Below are 19615 nucleotides of genomic sequence, written 5' to 3'. Positions count from 1 at the left end.
TGCCTGAATGAGACAATCGTCCAGGTATGGGTATATTTGAATACTTCTTTGCCTGCAAAATGCAATAACTGGAGCCAGGCACTTTGTCAATACCCTGGGTGCAGTAGACAAGCCAAAGGGCAGTGCAGAGAACTGATAATGCGTGTAGCATGCTTTGAAGCATAGGTATCTTCTGCAAGATTCCCAGATTGGGATGTGCAGGTATGCTTCTTTTAAATCTAGTGTTGCCAAACAGGTGTCTTTGCCTAGCATAGGAAGCAATTGGTGAAGAGTCGGCATCTTGAATTTTGAAATCTCCAGAAAGGTGTTTAGAGTAGACAGGTCCTGGATTGGATGCCATGATTTGTCTTTTCTGGGTACCAGGAAAAGTCTGGAGTAGAACCCTTGTCCCTTTTCCTCTTCTGGTACCAGTTGAATAGCCCCCATGCTTAAGAGAGAAAGTAATTGTTTTTGAGCCTCTGACCACTGATTTGGGGGCAGGTCCGGCCACCCATTTAGTGTTGGCAATGTGTGGAAATGAAATCTGTATCCCTGGGACACTATTTAAGACCCATTTGTCCTAGGTTATGAGTTCCCAGTTCTTTCCCCCAAAAGGGGCGGTCAGAAGGTAAGTGCTTGGAAATTTTAAAAGGAAGTCATTGAGACTGTTTACCATAGGAGGATGTCTTGTTATTCCCAGATTTGGAAGTTGTGGCCCCCCACTGCTTAGTTCTGAGAGTCCCCTGGGACTGAAACCTAGGGTTTTTGCTGTGTCTGGGTTTGGCTTGAGAAGACCTGGAAGGGGCTGGAAAGGACCAATTCTTAGTAGGCCAGTGCCTACTAAATCTAGGAGGTTGCACTTGTAAAAAATCTTTAACAGTTTGCATAGATTTAGCTTTACCTTCCATCTTTTTAAGAACTTCATTGGCCTTGTTGCCAAACAGGCGGTCCTGATTTAAAGGAGCATCCAACAATTTAGCTTTAATATGATCAGGCAAAGATTGCTCCTTAAGCCAAGCATGCCTTCTAAGCACAGACCCAGTAACAACAGCCCTGCAAAAGGCCTCTAAAGAATCAAAACCACATTGCAAAGTATGTTTTCCAACTTGTTCAGCAGAATGCATTAAGTCCTGTAAATCTTTATTTTCCACACAGTCAGGAATCAACATCATTTTTGGTTTAAGCAGTCCAATGACATGTTGCTGATATTTTAACATATGAAATTGGCAGTTTAAAGCTCTGATTGCCAAGGTTGCTGAAGTATAAACCTTTTTACCCCATCTATCCAGCGCCCTGGAGTCTCTATCAGAAGGGGTAGGATTTTTAGCAGTAGAAGCCTTAATGCCCCTGGGCCCCTGAGAAATAGTCCCTGGATCTGCAATAGGATTTTTGAAAAGGAACTTGTGGGACTCAGGAACCCTGTAGTACCTGTCAGGTTTACTAGGAGCAGGAGGCAGGGAATCAGGGGCCAAACTGGATTCCGAGAAAAACATCATCAACAATGTCTAGTACAGGAAGAATAGCCAAAGGCCTATGCTGAGGTAGAAGGAGGAAATCCCTAAGCCTCTTTTTTGAATCAGAAAATTCCTGTTTTTCCCATTGAAAATACTCCCTTAAAGTATGTAAGGTTTCCCCAAAAGAAAAATCCTCAGGAGGGGAAGCAGAGGGAATAGAATCCTCTGCATCAGAATCCTCATAAGTAGGTAAGGACAAATCCAGGGTCATCAGAAGAATCAGAAGAAACAGAATCCTGATCAGAAGATTTATAATCAAGCTCAGCCCTAGGACTCTTGGGTGGGGGGGGGGGGTTGACTACCCCTGATTAGAGTTATTAGATCTTCAGCGATTTTTATCATTTGTTTTTTAGGCATAGAGGCCTGAGCATGTGGCCTGGGCGTCATTTTTTTAGACATGGATCGAGATTTAGACTTAGTAATGAAGGAGGCGTCGATTTAATATGCAAGTCCATAGGCCTGAATACACCCTCAGAAGCCGGTGCCTGCACAGCGGCTCCGGACCCATCCAAGGTAGAGACATCCATGGGTTCCATAGTTGAAGTATCTGACGGCATACCAGACTCTGAATAGATCTCAGTAGAGGCCTGCGAATCAGAAGTAGCAGGTATCAGGGGCTGCGAAAGCGCCTCACTGAGTACCGGCGAACTGGCGACTGGCTTAGGAGAAGCGTTGTCAGCAGTTTTGGACCTCAGTGGCCTGTCTCTGTCTTTATCTTTGCGTTTTTTCAGAATCCTGGTAGTCAGATGGCTAACAGACAACATTTCTGGATAATTAAACCGAGAACCGAAATATTTAGAGGCAAAAATATACCAACGACGGATAGTGTGCTGATTAAATAAAGCACAAAACAAACAGCAAGGCACGTCATGGTCAGGGCCTAGGCAAGGAATACAGTACAAATGAAAATCTTTATGAGGTATTTGCTTTCCACAAGTAATGCAATTATTAACTTTTACTGACATCGGTAAGGAGCAAGAAAAAGTTTCCCCAATGGGGTACTTAGCTTTAAGTTGAAGACTTCGGTTCTGAAACTCGAAAATGAAAATTTCAGGAGTCAGCCGACTGGCACTTGCAAACTGCTTCTGCTTTGGGCACCGCACGGCAAGAAAGACTGATGTAATGGCGTCGGCTGCATGTTTTATACCCCTGACGACCGGACATCATGGAAGAGGGGACAGCAACTGACGTAGGACCAAAGACTTTGTTAATCAGGCTGACTGAGGGCAACTTGCAAGCAGATTACCCAAATGTAATGACTGCAACAGTGAAACACGAACATCTGTTTCAGAATGTTCCACACCATGAAATGCCCTTTTCTGGTTTTGTCAATTACAAAATAATATCATATGCAAATCAAGTCAACTTTTCATGATTACCATACTAATTATATCCTTGAATTTCTGAGTACCTGATTTTCTTTGCCAGTGGTACTAAATATAAAACAAATAACAAAAGGGAAAGAGGACACCCTTGTCTGATGCCTGTGCTCAAACAGAACTTATCAGAGAGAATCCCCCACACATTTTGTTCCTCCAATACCGCATACATTTTCTTAATCAACCTTATTACTTTATCAGGAAATCCAAATGCTATCATTGCCCCCTACTCATAAAATTCTAGCTTACTCTGTCAAATGCTTTCTCTGCATCAAGACCCACCAACAACAATGGCATTTTTTTACATTCTGCTTCTGTCTGGATCATCACTGTTCTACTAATGTTGCCAAATGTTTACCTCCACTCCACAAAAACATACTGATCCATATCTATCATTGTTCCCATTCAAACACTTTATAATCATGTCTCAGAATGGAAATGGGCCTATGTGAAGCTAGATCTGATGGGTCTTTTCCATTTTTAAGTATTACCGCTACTACAGCTTTCTTCCAGGCTGTTGGTGGTGCTTCTCATTTTAAAGTACTGCTAAACAAAATGTTCCAGATCTTTATCATTTTCTTCCCTTCTAGCTTCCAACCTTCCATATGAATACCATCTATTCCTGGAGTCTGTCCTGTAGACTGGTTATACATCACCATTTTTATATTGTTTCCTTCTATCTTGTTAGTAATTGTGCCTCATCTTCTTCTAACCTTGACACATTTAATTCTTCCATAAATACTTCCATTTGTGCTTTTTCTTGATTTCCCCAATTCTCTGCTTTATACAGATTTTCATAAAATTTCCAAAATATTTCAAATACCTGTAGAGGCTCTCTTGTTATTTTTTTTGTTACAGGCTCCCTAATATTGGCAACAACCCTTTCTACTTTCTGTTATCTAAGCCATTGTGCTAAAAGCTTTTGTACTCTGGAGTTATTAGGAAAAAACAGTTGCGTGACAGAAATTTTTCTAAGCTCATGCATATTGCTGATGCAGTCCTTTATTTTCTCTTTAACCCTCTAGAGTTGCATCTCTTCTTGTTCTGTGGGATTCCTCCTATTCTGCAATACTTTAACCTTTTGTCAGTCCCTCTAAATAATTCTCCTTACTGTTTACCCATATCGCTTTTTCTTTTATTTCTACCCTATTTTTAAAACTCCACTTTAATTTTATCTCACTCCCAAGCTATATTTTCTGAAGAAAGTTCTATCTTTCCTAATAAATCCTGAATAATTTCCACTACCCATTCCTTAAATTCCTCTCTGTTTAAGACGTAGGTGGGGAAACTCCAGTGTCTCATTTTTATTTCATTATCCTGCATTTTTATTTTAGTTATTATTGGTGCATGATTTGAAATAGTTATTGGATGAGTATCAAAACTTTCAATTAAATGCACAGTTTTTGTACCCTACGGAATAATATGCAAATTCTCTCCAAGCTCCTAGTAATGAATTCACAGCTTCCATACCAAATATTTTCATAAATTTCTTCAAAAATATACCTTCTTTTGTTATATTTTTCCTTCTAGTGCCCCCAGATACATCCTCACTGTTGCAAACCACAAATTATTCCAGTCCCCACCTATAAGTAATATTCCTTGCTGAAAGCAGATTATTTTTCCCAGAATGTTCTTAAGCTCCACTGAAGCAGTTTTAGGTGGAATCTAAATACATAGCAATGTAATCCCCCTCGCTTGCTAGTAGCTCCTTACTACTACAAATCTGCCATTTTTTTATCTTTTCCTCCTCTTCTGTCACTATTGGAGCTCCTCTGGCAATTAATAGAAGTACTCCCCTTTTCCTTTGGCCCAAATATCTCTGATGAATAACCATCCTGAAAATCCTTTCTTTATCAAATTCACATGCTGATTTCTTTTCAAATGTGTCTCCTGTACCACAGCTATTTGCACTCTGTATTTTTAACAAAGTCCACTACTCTTTCTTTTTTGTATATACCTGTGAGACCATTCACATTTAAGGATAATATGGAAAGTGTTGTCATTATAAGAAGTTTTTATTCCCACATGCTATTTAGAACAGCTTTTTTAAATGTCTAGTTTCAACTTCTGTGTTACATGCATACATTGCAGGTTGATCTTTTATACAGTTGTTTCTTGTCATATCTATTTGAACCTATGTCACATCTTACAAGACTTTTTGTTTTAATGAAAACTCTCAAATAAAAGACAAACATGCCTCCAGAACACTCTGCCATAACCTATTAGCTTAATACAAACATGCACAACTATGTGCAACTTTAAATAATGATGTTTAACCCTCCTAATAGGATGAATTGTTCCAGACTGATAGCTAAACTCACAGGCTTGACTTGACCTACAATGAAAATTATTCATGTTGAGATGCATGGCACAGCCTGTGCATTTACTTACATTAATTGCTTTCTGTGTTTATCTGATCTTTATTCCTTTCCCAGATGTAGGAAACAATATTTTCTGAAAGCATTCAACTTGTCTTCTAGACTTTGAAAGAAAAAAAGTATTTTGTTTTATTCCCCTTATCAGCTTTTCTCCGCAGAAACATGAGAACCAGATACACTGTTGCCCTCAGCTGCACATTTTCAGGTTGCACTGTGAGCATTAATCTGCTAAAGGGAAACTTTTCATTGCATTCACTGTTCTTTTAGTTGCTTCTCCTTAAAACTTGTTATTAGACAAAGCCAAGGGCTTTAATCCAGCCATTGCCCTAAGCAAAAATATGAAAAAGCATATTAATTTTACTGATATCATGCTCTTCTGACCAGGCTTTCTTCACTTTTTACATTGCCGTGCTTAAATTTCTTAAAACTGAAAAAGAAGTAAAAAAAGGGCACCTGTTTACTATAGTATCACTACCACATACAAAATAACTTAAAAAGGCTTTACTTTATAACATGCAGCATGTCATGTTTTATAAAAATACTGTTAAGAACAAAAACTGGTTTATTACAGTTAACTCTTTCCTTCCTCTTCCCCTCTACTTAATGTTCTTCCAAACATTAATGGCATGAAGTAGGACATATGTGATTTGGAGTCCTCTACAAGTTTAACGGAGTCAAAAAAGTCCAATATTTCCAGGTTTTCTTGGTCCGCCATATTTCACAAATGTGACTGATGCTTTGTAATCCCACATTTACTTACTAATTTCTGAGTTGCTGGTTTTCTTAATGTTAATCTCCATCTATCAATTCCATTCTCTGGTTCATTTCCAATATACTTCTGGTTCTACTCTTCTGCTTTTTTCTGTCTCTCAAGTGGAACATTGGAACATGTTTCACTGCCATAGTCTCTCTATGAACTTTATTTTTAGATGAATAAGAAGCAGAATCCCCTTTTGTTTGATAGCTCACTTTCTGTTGGACATACTTTTGTATATCTTCATCAGCGTGTTCTGCATCAAAAATTGACTTGGACCCTCCAGGAAAAGATATTTTGAAGAAAGCTGCATATAGCAGCTTGAATTTCACACCCAATTCTCAACATTCCCCAACTGCTGGAATAAATTTACTTCTCTTCTGCCTGGTGTAGTCTACCTTGTGGTGTTTGGGTTTTTTTTTTTTTTTTTATATTTAGTTTTTTTATTACACCTTGCCTGGCCGTTTCAGTTTTTTTGGTCGATAAGTAATCATTTTCCACAAACACTCTGTTGTCTCCAACTTTTAATACTTTGTCCTACTGCCACAGTTTTGTCAGAATCAACTCTTTCTGCTGGTAGGATTGCATCTTTACTATTAGAAGTCTTGGCTGCATTCTTATAGCAAGTTTTAGAGCATACACACAATGTGCCCTTTCAATTAACAACTCCTTCTGTGGAATACCAGTCCAATTGATTATTTGTGCTTTCACAAAATTAATACAGTAGGTTCCTTCCAGTTTCTCTGATACATCTGAAAATCTCAAGTTTTCCCATCATGCTCTGTATTCTAATTCTACCATTTTTGAAACATTAGAATTGGGGAGTCCACCTCTACAAAGAGGCCAGTCACAAATGGAGTCCCTCAGGGATCAGTCCTTGGACCGCTCCTTTTTGGCATTTACGTCTCAGAAGTCAAGGCCAATGTCAGTGGTCTCTGGCTGACTTAATTTGCAGATGATTGAAATTGGAAGCTGTCACTGAATCTCACACTGACACAAATGTTCTCCAGGAGGGGCCGACATAGACAAACAACTGGTGTCAGAGCCATGGAATAAAACTAAATGCCAAGAAATGCATAATAATATCCTTTGGAAAGTCATCCATCCCTGGTAGCTATCATATTGACAACACACCCCTTAGAGTTGACCCAGTAGTCAGGGACTTAGGGACACACAGTTAGTAATCTAGCCTTTGACCATCACATGTCTACAGTGGTGAGGAAATCATTCTATATTGTGCAGTTTATAAACAAAGGTATGGCATCTAAGTCCAAGAAGTCATTGTTCCACTGCATTCGGCATTCATCAGATTTATCACTGAGTACAATGCCCCATTTAGTATGTACCTAACCATTCACATCTCACAACTGGAACATCCACAGAGGGTCCTCACTAAAAGAATACACGGCATAAGTAAAATGTCCTATGCAGACTACCTTAAGGCCCTATCCCTGTAGTCTCCTACAGACGTTTGAGGGGAGATCCCTGGCATACACTGCATTGTCAGACCCCACTCTGATGGACCTCCTGCATATCCACAAAAAATACAGCACCAGAATTATTCATTTTAAAGACTTAAACCTTGCCTGTGATATAAATAGGACCTGCTGAAGAGATGGTTATGTATCCCAGAGACTACACCATCTATGGAACAGGCTCCCCATCCATGTGAAGTAGAGTCCCTAACCCAATTCAAGTGCAACTTGCACAACTGGATGGGAAACCGGAAATTCATCCTTGGTTTGGCACCTATGTCTCTAAGGGACACAGGTAACCTGTAAATGGTTAATCTCCCAGGCCCATGCTTACACTTATCAGGGGTATCAGAACTTGTCAGAGATTTGGGATGCATGGCTAGGCTTAAAAAGGCCACTGTGGTCGTTAGCCTAATTAACACCTATGAAACTATAAACCCATGATCATCACTTCTTGAGCAGTTTCATATTCAGCCAACCTTTTCTTCATTTAAACCTCTGATTTTTGCACTTTTATCAGCCCATCTGAATATCTGTTCAAAGCTACTTCCATTTTTCCAGCCTTTAGTTATTTGAGTTGATATACTCCTTCAGTGTTTCATTTATTTTAATCAGTTCTGAACACATCTGACTTATTTTTCCCTCTACATTAGTGAAAGCCATGTCATACACCAAAGCTGGAGCTTGAACTGCTTTTTGCTGTACAGCTGTAGGATTCTTCCTAGCCAATGTTTTCTACTCACCTTTTGTGAATGATTTCCTTTCACATTCCCTAAATTTCTGCCTTGTTGGCATCCAGACAGTGCACTTGCTAGCCAGTAACTGAAATTTATCCAAAAAGACAAATTCAATGGCTCCCTTTCCTGTCTTTGTCTTCACATTGGGAGAGCTGAAATGATGCTGTTACTCAGTGCGCAGCCATCTTGGAAGTCCCAGTTTGTGGATTTCTATCTAGACAAAGAATTTGATAATTGTTTTCACAAGTGTACATCAGATTCAAGACTCAGACTCCACAAGTGGCAGAAAAGAAATGGCAAGCTCAGACCTATGCGCATGTGCATAGTCAGACAGTGAAAACAGCATGCCCAGGCACTGTCCATTCATAGCTCATGCATGGGATCTTCCATGAGGAATGCTGAACTGTGACTGCTGGAAAGGATGAACCTTATGATAGGACTCATCTAAAACTCACTGCTCTGAGCTCAATATCAAGGAAAACCAACCTAGAGTTTGAAGGCTATGAATGGTGCACAAAGGCTCTCAGAATTATGGGAAACATGCTGATATACAAAATGAAACAGAATTTTCTCTTTGTTGGCAGTCTCTCACTGAATATAGGTTTATAAGTTCACAGGTACTTACTAGGTTATTGATCTGTTAGGATCTTATGAAGCCTAGCTTTATGTTCCCATGGTAGTTTTTAGTTCTTATAGTTTGTGTACAAATAGCCCACAGATGAGCAGAGCAAGGATAAATTGGGACATTTACATGTGTGTTATGTACCCATACAAACACACACAACTTTCTCTCTCTCTGTATGTATATATGATGTGTATGAATACATGTGTGTATGCACACACACACACACACACACACACACACACACACACACACACACACACACACACACACACACACACACACACACACACACACACACACACAAAAACACACCTGCTGAGCATATAAACTAAATAATCTGGATTATGAAATACCTCAGCTGCTTTCCCATTGTAGAGACGAAAATGGTTGCATGCCTTCAGGTTTAGTGCAATAGTGCTGTCTGGCACATGTTGAAGGTAGACTGCTAAAACTTCTTGGGAGACATCATAATAATCCAGTTTGTAATAACACAAGGCAACATAGACATTCAGAGCCAAGTACTCTCTATCAAAAAGAAAAAAAATCAGGTCATTTTAATGAAACTTTGCAATATCACATGTACATACAACAGCAAAATAGCTAGCTGTCCAGTATAATGTACATTTCATTAAATTCAGATGTACAAAGATATTATTTCTTGCATTCTTCTGTATACAGACTGCAGTTACACAGAAAGTGGACAGAACAGACATTCAGCAATGTCATGCTTCCCCTACATTTCCTTGAGTTTCAACGAGTTGATACTTAAACTGGATGAACAAATGTCTGAAGCTTCAGGTCATCAAAATCTTTTCAAAAGGCATATTTCCAAGCCCACCCCCATACACACCCTTTGTTATATACACTAATTTCATTGTTGAATAAATGTGCAGAAAAATGAAAAAAAAAAAGAGAAACCCCCATGAATAGTTAAATCACTGCTATCACATAGACAGAAACCATACACATGCTGATTTTCAGCGCCAGAGACTGAAGAGTTTAACAGTATTAATTTATAATTGAGACGTTTCAAGTTAAAAAAACATCCATTTTAAAGCAGAGAATAATGCAGATTCAAAAAAAATGTAACATAACTTGATTTTATAACAGTCAGAATTCAGATGCTTCCGGAGTCTTTGAAAATGGACCACAATTCCCCTGCAGTGACACAACCTATGCATTATACAGCATTTCAGCTTTTAAATGTAGAACTTAATAAATAATTAGCCTTGATAAATTAAGTGACAGCCATGGCAATGGCCTATAGGTGATGCTTGCTCATTAGATTTCAAACTGCTTCAAATCACAACTCTTATGTTCTTTTTCTTTAATTGTGTGTTTGGAGCTAACTGTAAAGGTGGGTGGCTGTAGGAATTTATTGTTTTTTTGTGGTTAGTATCCATCCAGCCCACATGTGCAGGAATACAGTGTCCACCTGTACTGCCTGTAAGATACAGCTTATTACGGCTCAGATACCAGAGTGCTGACTGGTGAGAGTGGAATGAGGTGCTATGCCTTCTTGCCTCTTTTTAGGAGATGAAATGAGGTTAGTGTGTCTGATGGGCATCACTTAGGAGTTGGGAGATCCAAATGAGCTGGGAACCCAAGCTGTTTAAAACTTTCATTTAAAGGCTCATTGCTGCTTTTCAGCTGTGAGATACATTTCTGCAGTTTGTTTCGCACCCTCCCTCCATGTTGGTATAGTGTTTTTATAGTTGGTGGCTTTGCAGTTGCCCGCCCCTAGTGTAAATTTGATCTGGGACCCTCCTCCCAGTCTAGTGTCATTACCTCATTCTACCCAGTACAGGGAGAACATTTGAGAAGGCCAATCAGCTTAGTTTCTGCTACTCCTTTCTCTCTTTCCACAAAAAAAAAAATTTATCTGCTTTTACTGTATTTGTGTTTCTTCCTACTTTATTTTGCTTTTGCGTCATCTTAAAAGTACTCAATTGTATTTATTACTGCTTGGTGTAACTTATTCTAAGCCTTTTAGTTTAAGCACTTGGGCTTCAGACCAGTTGTTTTACATTAGGAAGGTTTGTGGTCTGCACTGTAGTGGCAGAACAGGTAGCTTACATCCTTCTAAGTTGGGAACTGCTGATTGAGGGCTCAGTGTCTGTTATTCTAAAAGTGTATTAATTCTGGTTTAAGCACTTGGGCTTCAGGCCAGTTATTTTACATTAAGAGGGTTCCTGGTCTGCACTCTTGTGGGAGGAGAGGCTGGACTCTGCCCTTCTGAGCTGGGAATTTCTGATTAAAGGCTTATAGTGCCTGCATATTTGAACTGCTTCTTACTGAAATTGGTACACCTTGTTTGCTGTAGCATAGACTAGATCCAGGCCTGCTGAATCTAGCTTTGTTTGTATGCTTGTTGCTTGTTTGCTTGTTATTTCCCTGAAAAGCTAATTCCACCTAAAACGCGGCTTTTCAGCACTTCTGTGGATCCCTAGTGATATCTGCATTGCTTACTGTACTTATTTCCTTGTTTCACTTGAAAGAAAGTTACTGTTTGTCGTTTTTGCATTTAAGTTACCTGTAACACATTGCATTTAAGTTACCTGGCACTTGCTCACTAAAGCAATTATACAAGTCAGCACTAAAAAATTAAAAGCACTACACCCTCACAAACTCCCCTTGAGTACCTTGTTCCCCATTGGCCCTTTTTTCAATTATAAAGGAATTCCCAATACTATTCTAGCATGTCCAAAGGTCAGTTGTCAATCTCCTCTCCGGTCCAGCTAGTGAATCTGGGAATCTTGAGGCAATGTTACAACTGCCTCATGTACACAGACAACCCTCTCCTCCTCCCAACAAATTCCAACGCATGTGAGAGATGCAACCATATAGCCAAACTGGAGGCTAAGCTCTATCAACTCAGTACTGGCGTAACCAGTCAGGAGGAGAAGGAAACCACACTCACTACAATTCCAGTCTCACGTAGGCCTACCACGACAGCAAACCAAACACATAAACACACAAAAACATACTCGGAGGCTCTAAATAAAAATCTGCCTAAGCAGCAGACACCCAAGCAACCGTTACCCCAAAACAAAACAAAACACGTGCAACACATAGCTCACTAAGCCAGTGTGCCGAACAGTCACAGCCCTTAAGGCTAAACAACACACCTGATACACCTATAATAGGTGACTCTATCGTCAGGCACACTGATGTCCCGCTCACCAGGCTGAACAAGGAGAAGGTCACGGTGAGCTGCCTGTTGGGCGCTAGGATCCGCCACATAACACAAGCACTCAGGTCACTCCAAGGCAAGTACAAATATGACTCAGTCATTGTCCATGCTGGTGTGAATGACCTGAGACGTACCTCCCTGGACTACATGAAAAGAGACATAGAGGATTTCTCTGAGCATGTAGCCCAGGCCGGTATGACCCTGACCTTGAGTAGCATCTTACCCTCACCAAGAATGATGCCACAATATGAAGACAAGATGATCAATTTCAACAATTGGCTTAAGTATTGGTGTCATTCAAAGGGGATCTAATGCCTGTCAGCCTGGGATGACATGCTCGACAAGCCACGATGCTTCGCTAGGGACGGCTTGCACCTGTCACCCCTGGGCTTTCGGATATTGGCAAAGACTATTGCTACCCCCATAGTGCCTTTTTTTAGGCAAGGCTCAAAAGACAAACCCACCTCCATAGGTATCACAAGGGATAAGAAACTAAGAGTAATGCTACTCAACACCAGAAGTCTAAACCTCAAGATGCATGCACTCAAAACTCTCCTTAGCATGGAGAACATCGATATCTGTGCAGTAACAGAAACCTGGTGCAAGGCTCCCGAGAGCACCCCAGAACTACCAGGTTACACCTCATACCATGCTTTTCGGCCCCAAAACTTGGACCGAACCACAAAAGGAGGGGGAGTATCAATATTCGTCAAAGATACCCACACCTCCAGGTTGGTGGCACAGCACGAAGCATCAGAGACTATCCATGTGCAACTAACAGTGGGTAAAACTGCCTTCCAGTTTATAGCCTGCTACAGACCACCCTCCCAAACCCAGGAACCCCACTCAGCCTTCCTGAGAACACTGGAAAATATGAAGGTCTCTCCAAACACCATTATATTGGGCGACTTCAACTACCCAAACATAGACTGGTAGCATTACTCTAGCTCCAACACCCTAGCCCAAAGGTTCCTAGAATTTATAAACTCAAATGCTATGGAACAACTTGTTACCACTCCCACAAGAGCGGAAAACATACTGGACCTGATCATCACCAACATGGGGACTTTATGCTCCAGACCAGAAGTATATCCCTCACTGGTAAGATCAGACCATAAACTAATCTCACTGGATATACACATCCCCACCCCCTTCCCAGAAAACCACAGTGAAAAACTTCTCTAAAGCAAATTTCACACTCCTCAAAACTGAGGCGGAATCCTTCAAAGCCCCCGGGCCTGTGGAAAATACGGCCCAGACCGCAGAATCCTTTATAAATGCATTCGATGAACACCTTCAGGAATGCATAGATCATGCAATCCCAAATAAAACCAAGACCCTATCCTCCAAAGGCAGACGTCCTGTCTGGTGGACCCCAGCCATAAACAAACTATACAATAGAAGGAGGAAGCTACTACATGATAGAGCAAAATCCCAAAAAGGGAAGGCATCTCTGATCAGTATTAGCAAAAAACTATGGGCACTCATAAAATCGTCTAAGGCCAGCTTCGAGAGAAACATTGCACAGGACACTAAGGATAATCACAATGCTTTCTTTAGTTATGTTAGTAACCTGGGTGGGAATTCCCAGATATGCTCAGAATTAGTCCAAAATGACAAAAAATACACCGAACCCGCAGACATTGCCAACATGCTAGCTGACAGGTTTAGCGCAAACTTCTCCCCCCCCCCACCAAAAGGGCAAATATCTATCCCAGCAGAGTGCTGCCCCCCTGACATCTCAGATGCTCAGGTAAGAGCCGCCCTCTCCAAAGCAAAAAACACAGCATCAATGGGACCAGATGGTGTCCCGGGCTGCGTCCTACATGAACTCCAAGAAGAGCTAAACCCAAACATAAAACTACTGTTCAATCTCAGCCTTACTACAGGATATGTACCCAAAGAGTGGCGTACAGCAACAGTGGTCCCTCTCCACAAAGGTGGTGCCTCAACGGATCCTGGAAACTATCGCCCCATAAGCCTGACTAGCTTGGTCTGCAAAGCTATGGAAAGGATCATCATGGACCTCATAAATAAAGATATCGGGGATCTACAGACACTGGATCCTACCCAGTTCGGCTTTGTTAAGGGCAGATCCTGCCTCTTAAACCTGGTTGATTTCTTTGAAACAGTCACCAAGGCCATTGACGAGGGGAAGGTGGTCCACACAGCCTATCTGGACCTCGCAAAAGCCTTCGATACAATACCCCACTCGGGCATTATAGATAAGCTCACCAACTTAAATATAAACCCCTATGTCACTAGATGGGTTGCAAACTGGCTCAAGGACAGAACCCACATGGTTAGAATTGCTGGAGGCATGTCAGACTTCAAACCAGTTACAAGTGGCATCCCACAAGGCTCAGTCCTGGGACCTCTCTTGTTCGGTATATATTTCTCGGAGGTACAGGCCAACACGGAAGGACTGTGGCTGACCAAGTTCGCAGATGACTGCAAACTGGGCGCCATAATCAACTCTCCAGCCGACACAAGCATCCTCCAAAAGGGCCTCATAGAAACAGACAACTGGTGCCAGAGCCATGGCTTCAAGCTAAACGCCAAAAAGTGTATAGTCATCCCCTTTTGCAAAAACAAAGTGCCCACAAATTACCACATAGGTGGTAATCCATTAAGTACAGAAGAAGTAATTAGGGACCTGGGGACCCAAGTTGATAGCAATCTCTCATTTGACAACCACATGGCCAAAGTGGTTAGAAAAACATTTTATATAGCCCACCTAATCATGAAGGGATTCACATCTAGATCAGGGGAGGTCATCGTGCCTCTTTACTCATCCCTCATCAGGCCCATAATTGAGTACAATGCCCCTTTTGGGATGTACCTTACCAGACACCTGCAGCAACTGGAAAGACCCCAAAAGTACCTCACCAAGAGGATCAAAGGGCTCAAACAGCTGCCATATGCTGCCCGGTTAAAGAAACTCCAGCTCTACTCAGTGGCATACCGCCTGCTCAGAGGCAATCTGTGCCTGACATATAAAGCCATGTCCAACCCGGAATTAATGGACATGCTGCGCCTCAGAAAATCCAAATCCCATCGAGCCACGCGCTCGAGAGACTTGAACCTCAGCAATGAAATAAATAGGACATGCTGGAGGGACAGATTCATAACCCAGAGGCTTCCTTCACTCTGGAATAAAATCCCAGTCTAGGTTAGGCAGAGTCCCTCATTGACTCTCTTCAAGAGGAATCTTGATGAGTGGATGGAAGATCGTAGGTTTACCCCGGGTATCACTTCTGTGTCACTGTTAGACAGAGGCACAGTATACTAACCTCAAAAAAGGGCATAGCAAAATTAATTTAAAATGGGTGGCGAAAGCCAAACACACTCTGGCTAGGCTTATAAATGCCCTAGGGCAGATAGCCTAGTATGAACCTACGACCATCTGCAGCTCAGCTCTTCTGGTGGGAGGTGAGAGACTGAATAAAGGAAACCATATAATTTGGTGGAGTATACAGAACGTACAGTGAAGCACAATACTCAACTTAACAGTAGATAATGAGAGGACACTGAATAATTTGGAGGATATATCGAAAGTACTGTGTAGTGAAAAAAATCACCTTTAATGGTAAATATCAGAGAGGCAAGTATTACAGCAGCTAACGTAATAAAAATTCTTAACCCAGCAGGGGAAATGCCTGCATCAGTTACTGAGTATATATTGGGTTGGGGTACAGTATGTTAAAACAGATGTACGATATTTTCTTCCATTATAGTGAGGGATTTCTCCTCCCTCTATTACCAGAACTGTCTCTAAAGAACTTCACAAAACAGGTGTGGCAGTGATGGATGGACTTTGAATATTGTAAAAGTAACAATACCTAATGCAGCAAATAACTACTTACTAAATGACCTAGACTTCACTGGGAGGTAGTAGCATGGGTTTAAAGCTGCTGCAACACTTTTAAGATGAGTTACCATACTCATCTCTACCATCTTACTCAGAAAGGAAGCATTATAGTAGTTTACACTTAGAAGTGGATAGCGTACCGAGAGGTATCCTCCAAGAATATGAGTGGTGGAAGGACATCTGCACAGTTCCACTATGATCTGCCCTTGTTAATACTCTTCTTCCTTGGGACTCATTCATTTATTTTCATTGTCTTATTATCAAATTTGGGACTGCTGGGAGCAACCGCCAGAAGGTAGGAAGCCAATCCAGGATGGGACACAAGACTACAGCACAAAACTCTCACAATCATATGCATACAGATCTAAGGGAAATTTGGAATATCAGCAATCCACCAACCACATGTCTTTGGGATGTTGGAGGAAAACAGAGGCCCTAGCAAAACCCACGTGGAACCAGGGAGAAAATACAGTTGTGTAAGGGTGGTGGCATAACAGTTACATTGCTTACCTATCAAATACAAGGTACAGAGTTTGATTCTCACCTTTCAAGAAAATTGGCTAGGCTTAAAATGGCCCACAAGTAAAGTTAACCTAGCTCTTACCTATGAATATATAGCATATCTTAATGGTAGAGCCTGAAAAGATGTAAATGTAACAGTGAATACAAATATCTGGCTAGAGAAAAAATACTTTCAAAGTGCATCTGTGCTATCTCTAAAGTTTGTCCCAATTTTGCATTTTGTTTTTACAGAATGGCTTGTTTGTCTGACATTTTTACCCTTTGGTTTGATCAGATATTCTCCAAAGTGAGAGATTCAGTATACTGAGGTGTGTGTGTGTGTGTGTGTGTGGGGGGCACAGTTGCTTGCGTTGTTGCTGTACTAGCAAAGATTCTGTACAGTAAGGACAAAGGAGGAAGATGTCTAATTCGTCAAGAAAGGACACCACAGTTGCACTGGCTAAAAAGAAGCTATAAGAAGAAGACTAATTCAGTTCACTTTGCTGAGCACTTTGTAAATTAGACTGCATGATAGAAGGCTTAGAGTAAGGCCTGAGTCCATGGGACTAAGATGATGTCTGCCCACCAAACAATTGCTGTGTGCATTTTTCTGGCTGCATCCTGTAAGTATCCAGATCTTGGGCTTTTTTTCTGTAGCACCTCCATTGCCTGGTCTGGTTCTCAGTATGTTTTTGTACCAGTTGGGGGAAAAAATTCTGAATACAGGCAGAAATCTGCTTCCTTCTGCCTAGTTAAAAATAATCATTATCCACAAATATTCTTATCTCTCCCCACCTTCAGTCATGTCTCTCGTCCAGAGTTTAGAAAGTATCTCTTCTTTCTGTTGATGGGACTGGAATTACACCACCCCATGCCTCGGTAGTTTCACTGCTGATGACTACAGTGAATAAACCCTATTGTGGCTTCTCTATCTGTATTTCTTGGGACAGGTTGGATGTCCAGCCACTCAAATTCTTTTCAGATGTTTCCTTCCAGTGCTTTTGGTATGGCCATAAATCTTAAGTTTTCTCTGGAAGACATAGCTTCCATTTCTATTACTTTCTGCAAAAGCTCCTCTTGAAATGTTTTATGCATTGCTTGCCACTCTGATATCTGATTCTGTCATCTGCATGTCCATTAATTCATCCTAGTGTCTGACCAGTGCTTCCTCAATCTCTGCTACTTTTTCTATTATTCTGTGCCACATATTCTGCAAGGGATCTGGTGATCTTAAATATTTCCCAAGGAAATTCTCTCCACTGAATCTACTTTTGAGACCTCCATGTGGTTTCTCCGCTGAAGCGGCACACTGTCAGTTGCTGCCATCAGTTCCAAATTTGTTGATGCAGGATTTTTGCCTTTTATAGATTCATAGGTTGGTACTAGGCTATCGGCTCTAGGGCCTATACAAGCCTAGCCATAACAATTCCCTGGCTATTTCTTCCCACACTATTTACTTCCCTGGACCCCTGTCTAGCAGGGCGACTGACGTGATCCCGGGGTGAATTTCCTTTCTCCCATCCAATCTTCAAGGTTCCTTTTGAAGAGGGCCAAAGAGGCGCCCTGCTTGACATGTATGGGCAGTCTATTCCAGAATCTGGGGTCTCTGGGTCAGGAACCTATCCCTCCAACATGTTTTGTTTATTGTGATGAGAAGGTTTAGATCCCTGGAGTGTGTGGCTCTGAGGGATTGGGATTTCTTTAAGTGTAGCATGTCCAACAGCTCTGGGTTTGACATGGCCTTGTATGTTAAGCAGAGATTGCCTCTGAGTAGATGATATGCGACAAGAGTATAGCTGGAGTTTTTTAAGGCGGTCATCATAAGGCATCTGCTTTAGGCCTGTGATTCTTTTAGTGAGGTATTTCTGCAGCCTTTCCAGTTGTTGCATATGTCATGAGAGGTACATACCAAATTGGGCGTTGTATTCTATAATGGGTCTAATGAGGGATGAGTACAGTGGGACAATGACCTCCTTTTTTCTGGATGAAAAGCCCTTAGTGATGAGGTGTGCCACATAGGATTTCCTGACTGTTGTGGCAATGTGGTCATCGAAAGTGAGACTCTCTGTTTATCACCTTTCCCCTTCTCGTTGCTGTCATAAGGGATCAAGCAGTTAGAAATAGAGCCTAGAATCTAATTTATGACAGACCATGTCACATTATGAGATATAAATGCCATTATCCTAGAAGGAGCTAAGGATCATTGCTCTTATCTAATTGCCGCCATACCAGAAGTCAACTTTCACTCCACCTTTCTTCTCTGACCTCCTTGCCACTCCTTTTTGACATTCTGCTTGCTAGAACGTTGCTGAGACTGTTTACTCTACTTCCTGGAAAAAGATCCTAAAAATGAAGGAAACTTGTTAATGAACTTGGAAAAGCAGGGTTTAAAAATCTGAGTAATCCCTTGAATCAATTTCTCTCTTTCATCAAATTTTTAATGACCACAGCAGCAGTGGCCCAACTAACACTTTTTGTCCACGGAAGAATTTAAAATCTCAGCTTGATCATCATCTAGTAAATTTTGAGAACTTAACCAGTAGCAGATGCTCTGTATAGAATCACTAGACTCATAAGAGTATTTTTAGAAATGCTTGGATATCTGAGAAACAGGCGCAGCTGAGGAATTCAAAACAGTTCTCACCTCTGAAGAAGGAAGGGTAACTGTTAACATTCTCGTGATCAAAAGAAGTCAGTAAAATTGAACTTGTTAGTCTGGTAGTTCAAAATTCTGAAAGTTAATATAGCAGAATGATAAACGTTCTCCCCACATCTCTTAAAACCGTTCCCATCTTTGTCAGAGGGGAAAGGGGTTAGCATTCACAACATGTTTAGCAGTAGAAGGTTTATATTAAGAAATCACAGCAGGATCTGATTTGGGATTAGCACATAGAAATAAATGTATCTGAGCTATTTTATACAACCTATCAGACTTTCTGGGGCAGGGGCCTGACTGTCAGGCAACCTGCAATCATCCTCAAAGAAAGAAATGCAGGAAGGACAGCTGCAAGCTGTAGAAAATCCAGTTGTAACAAATTACAATATTTTTTTCTGGGAGATAGGGATTTCATCCTGTTCCCATTTAAATAAATCTTTCATTTTGTTTATAGTTTCAGAAAAACATAGTTCTTCTGGTGGCAAATCTGGAAAAATACTTTCCTCAGAATATGAATCCTCAGCTTGAGAAGAATTCCTTCCTGGCTCATCTG

General features: G+C 41.0%; 1 protein-coding gene across 1 annotated transcript in view; it reads right to left on the bottom strand.

The window, feature by feature from the left end:
* TTC26 (tetratricopeptide repeat domain 26) overlaps positions 1–19615 on the bottom strand; it is a 2373990-nt gene that overhangs the window by 1673598 nt on the left and 680777 nt on the right. Inside the window, exon 7 of the mRNA XM_044073993.1 lies at positions 9195–9366. Coding sequence (XP_043929928.1) covers positions 9195–9366 — 172 coding nt within the window. The remainder of the gene's footprint in view (positions 1–9194; positions 9367–19615) is intronic.

Source organism: Protopterus annectens, chromosome 1.part1 (genome assembly GCF_019279795.1).
Source record: "Protopterus annectens isolate FY-2018-M chromosome 1.part1, PAN1.0, whole genome shotgun sequence".
NCBI classification, from domain to species: Eukaryota; Metazoa; Chordata; order Ceratodontiformes; family Protopteridae; genus Protopterus; species Protopterus annectens.
The sequence above is the reverse complement of the archived record's forward strand: the minus strand, read 5'-3'. Positions and strand labels throughout refer to the sequence as shown.